The 9,276-nt window shown below is 47.1% G+C and overlaps 1 protein-coding gene across 1 annotated transcript; it reads right to left on the bottom strand.

Annotated features, from left to right (window-relative positions):
• Positions 1 to 775: 775 nt before the first annotated feature.
• On the bottom strand, positions 776 to 9,150 carry MDH2 (malate dehydrogenase 2). The gene is made up of 9 exons (XM_051635673.1): positions 9,032 to 9,150; positions 7,094 to 7,262; positions 6,258 to 6,341; positions 5,231 to 5,340; positions 4,618 to 4,743; positions 3,915 to 3,992; positions 2,657 to 2,756; positions 2,065 to 2,216; positions 776 to 1,077 (listed from the first exon to the last, which is right to left on the bottom strand). The coding sequence occupies exons 1-9, from the start codon at positions 9,086 to 9,088 to the stop codon at positions 946 to 948; spliced, it is 1,008 nt and encodes a 335-aa protein (XP_051491633.1). The 5' UTR covers positions 9,089 to 9,150; the 3' UTR covers positions 776 to 945.
• Between the last annotated feature and the right edge of the window lie 126 nt (positions 9,151 to 9,276).

Below are 9,276 nucleotides of genomic sequence, written 5' to 3'. Positions count from 1 at the left end.
TGAACAAACTGCATCTACTACCTTTAGGTTTCTTCTTGAGGAGAAGTTTCTACACCAGGTTCTCACTGAAACCAACACTCCCCTCAGTTCCTCCAGAGGTGCTGGGCTTTGGCTTTGCCTTCCTCTAATCAAAAAGCCTGTTCAATTTAGAATTCAACCCACATGGATTAAAGCCATTCAAAGCAACAGGGGAAGCAGCCCACAGAGGAAGTGGGAATTAACAGCTCTGCTCATTAAAGCTCACCTTCAAAGAAGGCAGCAACAGAACTCGTCATCACCATTTTCTTGCAGACATTTATTTTTATATTCACAGGAGGATGAACGTAAAATAAATGTACGTGGATGCTAAATCAAGGCTCTTCTTCCTAACTAGAAAGAAGCCACTCAGCATTTTAATTATTTTCTTTTAACAGGACTGATGTTCCAACCACTCTGCTCTTTTACTAACTTTTAAAATCAAATTACAGATGAGATTAAGGCAACACAAAGATACAAGATGTATTTTCACCTCCTGAAAAAAACACCTCTTGGCTGACTTAGCTCCCCTTCCACAAGCCTCTTCAACCCCATCTTGATCTTACCTGGTCACACCTGGTTTCCCAGCTGCTGCACTGAAGAAGCAGCCCAAGCCAAAAAAACAGCAGCAGCAGAGCTGAGAGGAGTAAGTTCACCTGCTGTAAGAGACTAGTTCATCCCTAGATCAAGTGGGTAACCCTTCAGAGCCCTGCAGCCTCTCCCTTCAGAAGACAAGGACATGAGGACAACCCCAGGAGGGTACACTGAAAAAATGAGGCTGTTTTATTGATGATTAGGCTCTGCACTGGCAACAATCATGAAGCTAACACAGACTTCAACCAAAGCATGAGCTTTGAATCCGAAGTCATAAAGTGACATGATGCCTTAATAAATTAAGGAAGTTGTTAATTCCTCTCCATCATCAACTCTTCACTTGAAGTTCTTTGCAAAATCCTCTCCCTTCTTAATAGAAGCCTTCAGCTCAGACATGGCCTCAGCAACCATCTTCTGCTCGAAGGGGGAGATCTTGCCAATACCTAGGTTCTTCTCAATTCCTTTTTTCTGAGGGAAAGAGGATTTTAGGATTAACCATTTGTCAAATGACCTAGAGAATAACTTAACAGCTCTGATTAAGTATTATCCAGCTGAGATGGAGACCCAGCCTGGGACCACTGTCATCACAAGTCTGGCAACCCTGTACTTTCTGGCAGGACTCAAAAGGCTCCTCATTATCTGGAGCAAGCTCCACAGCCTTCACAAGTTTCATTCTTTTCACACTGAGGTGTGAAACTTGCAGCCAGCCCCTCAGCTCCTTCAAGAGCAAACTGACACCAACCACTCCTTTGTGCCTCCTCCTCTTCAAACCCACCATTTGGCAAGAGAATTTCTCTCCTCTGGTGTACGCCCTTCACTTGCCATGGGCTTGAAACTGCTTCAGAGTTGCACTCTGAAGTGCAAGAGATCTCATGCCTACATTCAAACCCTTTCCCCTTAATCCCCCTCCACTTCCATTCCCTCAGCAGCTAGCCCTGAGGACAGCATACATCATCCTCTGCATCCCAGCAGACATGTCAGGGCTGCAGCATCCTTGTTTTCCCCTCCACCCACAGGGCAAGAGAGACCAAAGGAACACTCCTTTCAGAGTTCAGTAGAGGTCCTGAGAGGAATCTATTCATCCTAACCCTGTAGCTCCCCATGCCTCTCAATTTGAGGGATTTGCTCAGAGCAAGCTGAGGAGCCAGGATTGCCGACTTTGGGCAATCATACAAGGTCCTTCACAAACAGGGACCAGCTTGAGGCAAGCGTGACCTCATCAGACAAGTCTGAATCTCTGGTGACCTGGTGCTCAGAGCAGACCATGACAGCAGCATCCCTGTGGAGCACGAGGTCCATGCCTAAGAACAAACCCTAAATATGACAACACCCCTCAAAGGGAGGCTCAGCTCTTCACCTCAGCAACACCTCACATCAGGCTAAGCTGAAACCACTGTGGAAAAACCACCAGAGTCAGCAGCTGCCGTTTTAAGCCCCCTCAGCAGAAGTACATACTCCCAGCAGCAGAGGTGTGGAGAAGTAGGGGCTCTCTGTCTCCTCTGACCGCACGAAGGCGCACTCGATAACGCCCTCCTTCCCATTCATGGCATCCACCAGGGAGAAGACAAACCGAGCACCAGCGTAGGCCATGGACAAGGTGGCAGAGCCTGAAAAAGTTAAATCCCTTTTAGAACAGCTGACACTGAAATCTGATACTTTGCTTAGCATCAAAGGCTTCCAAACCTATATGTTTACTGAGCTGCAGTGCCACTGATCAAGCTCCTGGCCAGCTGGACTAAGCAGCAGCTTCTGGCCAGCTACAGGTTATTTAATTCCCCAGACATACAGTAAGAATCAACTTAATTTGAGAGAGCAGATTCATTCTAAAGCCATAGGTAGTGTGGGACTAGTTAGTGTTTAGTCTTACCTACATACTGAGCTGCTTCTAGAACCACAGTTCAGGCAGTCACTGACATGGCAGAGCAGCTAGATCTGCAATCAGCAGTTGGCAATTCTGCACCAGCTGTACATAAGATTAAACTGAAGAAGACTGCATCCATTCAGCTGGCCAACAAGAACGACTTGGAGGCTGCACTCAAGAACCAACCTGCTCCTGCTTTAGCTTGGACAACTTCAGTGCCAGCTTCTTGGATTCTCCCTGTAAGCTTTTCCAGCTGATCCTGAGGAAAGTCCACTTTTGGTGTGCACTAGATTGGAAAAAAGGAGTTACCATGGAATACCAGGACCCCTCCAGATTCAGCATAAGGCCCCCCACCCGATGCTTCCTGTAACATTCCAGCTACCACAAGAAGTTCTCCAAGGGGAGCCTCAGTAACCCCAGCCTACAGACTGCAGGATGTGACCAGCTGCAACAGCTCACCACAGCTGCTGGTTATGGCATGGACTGCACCAGGAGCCTAGCCATGCCTGGCTTGCTCCAGGACAAACCACAGCTTGGCACCAAAGTCTCTGCCATGGTTACTTGCTACTGGGTAGTCTTCTGCATTAGACCAATGTCTCCCATGCATGTAACAGCCCTTAGGAAATTCAAAAAGCATCTTGTACATATTTGGGTCACAGTGTCATTGCGGAAGGCAAGAGCCTTATGAAGGATCCAGCCTGCTAGCAGAATTTAGGAAGTTAGTGGATACAGATACTGCTCCACAAGTTAAGCACAGCTGTGTCTGCCCCAGCTGACTAACCAAAGCACCCTCTCAGCATTCAGCAGCTTCAAAACCACCACTCCTATTCCCTAAGAACATGTTTCAATGAAGAATACTTTATCCCCCATGCAGAGCAAAGGTTTTTCCCCTTTTCTCACAGACTGCCATACCGCAGCCACCTCCTCACAGAGCTGCAGCCAGCTTAAGAACTGCTCTTCATTCTGGCTCAGCTGCATGAAAAGAATCTCTCCCTGACTAGCAGGGAGTCATTCCCAGAGCAGGGCTCCTCACCCAGCTCAAGCTATGTCTCCTCACTGCAATGCTGCCTGTGGAAGTGGTGGTTCTTCTCCACCACAGCAAAATCAGTTTCATTTTCCTGCTGAAGGGAGGTATTCATATCCTGAAATACCTGTCACAAAAAAATAAAACCCAAACCAAACAGTGCCAAGACATCTCAACACTCACACCTCAGTGCTTATCCCAGACTCCTTCAGTGGAGAAAGGCTGGAACTATTCAAACTACCCAGGAACGGCACCTGGATTTAGCTCATTGCCTTCCAGTTTCAGGAGAAAAGCAGCTACATGAGCAGGGAAGACTCCTTTCTGTACCTTAGCATGTTACACCCCTTAACAAAGGCACTTCCCATCAACTCCAACACATTGATGAGCATGATGGCACACAGGGCAGTACCAATGACATACCTGAGAGATCAGAGGGATGATAGTCTTCCCAGCATGGCCACCAATAACTGGAACACTTACTCGAGCTGGATCTAAGCCCTAGGAGAAATGTGACACTTGCCAGTTTCTGCAGCATACAGAGAAGGAAACATTTAAAAGCACCATGCTCCATTTTCTGCCCAAGGTTTTTGGACACAGGGCAGAGTCTGAGGCAGCTACACACCAGATATATACAGCTGAACCCCAGCTCACTCTGACAACTTCAGCTACAGGACATTATTCATGCAAGTTCAGGTAATAGCATCACCAGTACAAACTCCAGAAGGGCTATGAAGAGCAGTGACCTGTTACACCTCCTGGTACTTCACAGAAGACCCTTTAACATGCAGCAGTTTGACTTGCAAACACATGCTACAACTCAGGCCTCTCCTTTGGTTGCAGCAGCAGGGCTGGAAATGCCAAGAGAACCAAGGTGAACACTCAGCTCAGTGACAGGGGACAGCTATGAAAATGAAAGGTCAAAGCCTCTTGAACCACATTTTGCAAGAAACTCTATCCCCAGGCTCCTCTGGAAAAGGGAGACAGGGAATCACTGCCTTTGCCTTGAGCTCCACAGAAACCTGAGCTCCTCTGGCTCTGTGCAGTGGTTTCAAAAGCATTTTTCATATTTCTAATGACCAAAACACACCATAACCCTCCCCCAGCACCTGTTACTAAGACCTGCCTTCAGTTCAGCCACAAAAGTGTTTGCTCTGACGATGTCCAACGTTGTCACACCAAAGATTCTGTTGGGATTATACACACCCTGCTTCTTGAAGACTTCTGAAGTTATGGGGATAGTTGAATTTACCTACAGGCAAGAACAGACAAGCTTTTAATTAAAACCAGCCTAATAATGAAGCCCATGCATGATCTGAAGAGGCCAACAAACAACTCAAACCACACTTCCAACTTGAAGTCAGCTGTAGCTTATAATTTTAATTCCTAAATGAAGAGCAATTTACAGTCAGGCTGGAACAAAAAATCTTCCATAATGATTTATTCACTCATGTTACAAAGGCTCCTTCTCCCTTACTGAGACTTGTACTCCAGCTAATACAGCAGCATGGATTAAAATCACAGTCATACAGATATTAAGATATTAATCACTTTTATACCAAATCTTCCTCTGACTTAAATATAGCCAAGAAGAATGGGTTAGTAGAACCAAGATTTTACTTCTTTTCTGCAAATTAACTGTAGAGCTCAAAGATACTGGTCAAAAGTAGATTACTCTAGTATTCTCCTGGATTTTTTTTTCCCCCTCTACATTCTCAGGGTCTCCAGAAAATACTTACTGGGTTAGAAATGATACAGATCATGGCTTCTGGGCAGTGCTTTGCACAGGCAGTTGTCAGAGTAGCAACAATGCTTGCATTGGTGTTGAACAGGTCATCACGGGTCATACCTACAACACATTCAGGACAAGATCTGAAGTTACCCACAGTCTGCTCCTTAAGGGGGAAGCAACCACAACCCAATATTCTGCTCTGGAGAGAGATATGCTTCTGGTTTCACAGATCAAGAGAAAACTCTTCAGCTGCAGTAGTGAACTGGCTCCAAAGGTTAATAAAAAGTCACTGCCCTTTCTGACAGATCAGCCTTTTCAGGAGCAAACAGCCCAGCTGAAATTGTCAGAATGTATTTCCCCAAGGCAGGATGAAGTGGCCACACTGACCCACACCAGAGGTGCTCAGAGCAGTGTCCCTGCTCCTCAGATGAATTCTCCTCCCCCTCTGCAGTCACCTCCAGTTTTAATGTTTACTGCTCTGTGCAAAATAACAGCCAGTCATGTGTCACCTCATTTTTGTTGTAGCAACCACTTTAACCATGAAAAATGAAGAATTAGGAAGAGCTGGGCATTAAAGCCCTAGAATTGTGTGACATTCCCAAAAGCACACTGAAGAACAGTAGAAATAAAGCAGGTCAGAGACATTCTAGAAAGGCTTAACAGAAATCATTCAGAGATGTCCTGAGAAGTTACCTAACAATTAATATAAAACAAATAGATTGTTTCTACTCTGCTAAGAAATAAAACAACGAACCAGTATTTTTACTAGAATATAGCTCTGGGCAAGAAACACCAAGAGAAATTCAGGATCACTGGAGGGAAAAGTCTTTGCACCTCACCCCTGCAGAGTAAATGAAGAAACCAATTCTGCTCATTTCATGAGGGACAATATAACAGAGGCAAAATCAGCTGCCTGGTACTGCAACCAGCTCCAGGTCAATGTCATTAACAGAGCACTTACAGCCCAGGCCAACCCCCAGAGCATCCTGAAGCATCAGACACAGCCCCAGGGCTTTTTAACAAAGAGAACATACCTGGTTTTCTAGGGACTCCTGCAGGAATAACTACAACATCACAGCCCTTCAGACACTCAGGCAACTGCTCAGGTCCTAGGAAGCCTGGAAAGGGAAACATTCAGGCGTTATGTTTTTGCCTGTTATTAAATATCTAACACTTGGAAATACAAAATTACACCCAGAGGTAGCAAATTCTTTTTCTCATCTAGCCTTCCATTCAAACTTTTGCTGAAAAGCCAAAAAATGTAATTATAGATGTTTTCTCTTTGATGTTTGATCCTTGTTTCAAATCTTACAGAGTGAGGGGGGTGGAAATGTCACATTCAGCTCTTCCAAAAACCCTCAGTTCCTCCTGCTTTGTGTATTTACTCTCCAAAAACCCCAGCTGGGCACTACAGTCAGTGCCCCCAGAGAAGTGCAGACAGGCACATTCTAGTGGAATGTAACCCCTTGGGGATGTGCAGATAAAATTAAGATCAGGAGATTAAGTTTTGATGTCATCAGAACTTGACAGATGTCCCATCAGAAAAGCAGCAGGCAGAATCCATGTAGACACCCAGGGAATGTTAAGTCTCTTTGCAGCCAAACTTTTAAATTCAACACTCAGACTTTTTTCCAAGATGCTTTTATTAAGCATTCAAGTCATTCACGTCCCCTTCAGTGCAACCACATTCTGATCTCCATACACATCCACCTCATCAGCTAAACCTTCATCAGTCATGCACCCCTCGAGGAAAAGCTACTTAAATGGATACCAGGCTTCAGGATCAGAGGAAAATTCCCTTTCCCAAGCAAGGAGCATCTCCCAAGTCTCACAGACACCCAAGAGGATCCTTTCCATCAGCTGGCAGTACCTTTAACTTTGGCTCTTGTCTCAATGTGGCTGAGATCAGCTGCAACACCTGGAGTGTGGGCAATGTCATAGAGGCTGAGCCTGCTGATCAGGGGGCTGTTCTTCAGGAGCAGGGAGAGGGGCTGCCCAATGCCCCCCGAGGCCCCCAGCACTGCTACCTTGGCATTGTTCTGAGGGGGGGAAAAGAAAAAACAAGAAAATAAAAAAGATGGCAAACACACAGGAGAGATGTGCTGGTAGCTACTGCAGCAGTGACCTTGGGGATTTCACCACACTTCCTTTGCTTTTAGATCTGTTTCTCAATTTCTTTATCAAGCACTATGCAAATTTGATTGCCTAAGCCCACAGCAAGTGACCACCATGACAGCCTCCCCAAAATCCTTGAGGCTGATTAGTAGGACAAGTGAAAGGAAAATGTTCTTTTGTGATCTGAAGCTCAAAAGGGAAACATGGTGAGGCCAAGAAAACAAAAGGACCATCTGCCTTCAGATGGAAAGTCTGCCTGAGACTAACACCTGCCACCCTGTGGAGCTAGACCTGATTTAGGGAAAAAACTGCAGGTTTTTCTGGTTTGCCTTGCCAGTATGAAACATGCCTTCCCACTTGAAAAATCAACTAATGTAATGGGTTACAATAAATGTAATAACCATGTGAAGAAAATGTGCACTCCTGAAATAAACACCTGCAGCTGCTTCAAGATTGAGGCCTGAGAACATGAAATAATTACAATTACCAGCTTGGATCAAGCAAAGAAAATCAACTCTTGCTTTGCTGCTCTGGTGAACTGATTTTACACTAACATGTTCTCTGGAAGAAACCTCTCTCTCTTGAAAATGTCTGCACTCTTCTTTGTAGAGAAAGTGTTACCAGATAAGAGAAAAGCTGACTTGGAAGTCCAGAGCAGCTTCAAAAGGCAGCACAAAGGGACAGACAACCAGAGGCTGCTGCAGAGATTAGACAAAGTTAATACAGCTATTGCTGATAAGGGCATTTCTCTATCACTCTGTCTTACCAGATAAAGCCACAACAGCTCCAAGCCCCCACATGAACAGCCCAATTATTATGTTATGACAAGAAATAATCTACCTAGAAGCTCAATCAGCTTAAGCTCAGTTTCCCAGCTACTGCAACAATTTAGCATGAAATGCTACAAGGAGAAGCAAAGTCTAACATTAGTCACTGCTGTGCCTCACATTTATGGCTCCACTGATACCATGAGGTCAAAAATCTCGTTGCTAATAAACTTGATTCCTATGAAAATAATTACATAAAGCTTTCTTGCAGAACACATCTTTACAGCCACAATAATCATCCTGTCAGAGGCCACTGGGAGCTCTTTATGTTAGAGGTCAGTCTCTGTGGACCCACCAAGCAGCACCAGTTTCCCCCTGGTTCCCAATCACACACACTGGACTTCAGGATGTGAAGGATTATGGCTAAAGCACCAACCTCCAGCTTTAATTCTTTATACATGTTGAAAACAAGGGCGTGTTTCAGCAGAGGAAGGAAGGAAGCCAAATTGCTTCTCAAGCCCATTGCACACCGCCAGAAAGGGAAGCTCATTTAGAACGAACCGACTTGGCCACCCAGTTTACACCAGAGAAAGGCCCCAGAGCCACGGAGCGGTGCTGTTTCCCGGGGCAGGCAGACACAGCAACCAACCCAGCACCTCAGAACCCAGCCCCCCACCCGCTGCCCTCCCCACAGCAGCCCCCGCTGACCGAGCGACGCCGAGACACCCACACCCCCTCAGCCCCACACACAGGAGGGCCCCGACCGGCGGGCCCGGCTGCTCCTCAGCCCTCTCACAGAGGCCGAGGCGGCGGGGGGCCCCGCTCCTCCCTCACAGGGCTCGATGGCGGCGGTGGTGGCCAGGCCCCGGTGGAGCGCGGGCCGCACCTGAGCAGGGGGGGCCGTACCTGAGCAGGGGGGGCCGTACCTGAGCGGAGGTGGCCAGGCCCCGGCGGAGCGCGGGCCGGGCGATGCGGGACAACATGGCGGGCGCGGCGGTGACTCGAACGACCTCCAGCGCGCGGCGCCGGCGCGGGACCCGCCGCCGCTCTCGCGAGAGCTTTTTATCCCTCCTCCGGGCGGCGGGAAATCTCGCGAGATCTGCCCCCCGCTGACAAACCCCACCCCCCCCTCAACCCGCCCCGCCCCTCAGCGGCCGAGCCGCCGTTGCCA

This window comes from Apus apus, chromosome 18 (genome assembly GCF_020740795.1).
Source record: "Apus apus isolate bApuApu2 chromosome 18, bApuApu2.pri.cur, whole genome shotgun sequence".
In the NCBI taxonomy this organism is placed as follows: domain Eukaryota; kingdom Metazoa; phylum Chordata; class Aves; order Apodiformes; family Apodidae; genus Apus; species Apus apus.
The sequence above is the reverse complement of the archived record's forward strand: the minus strand, read 5'-3'. Positions and strand labels throughout refer to the sequence as shown.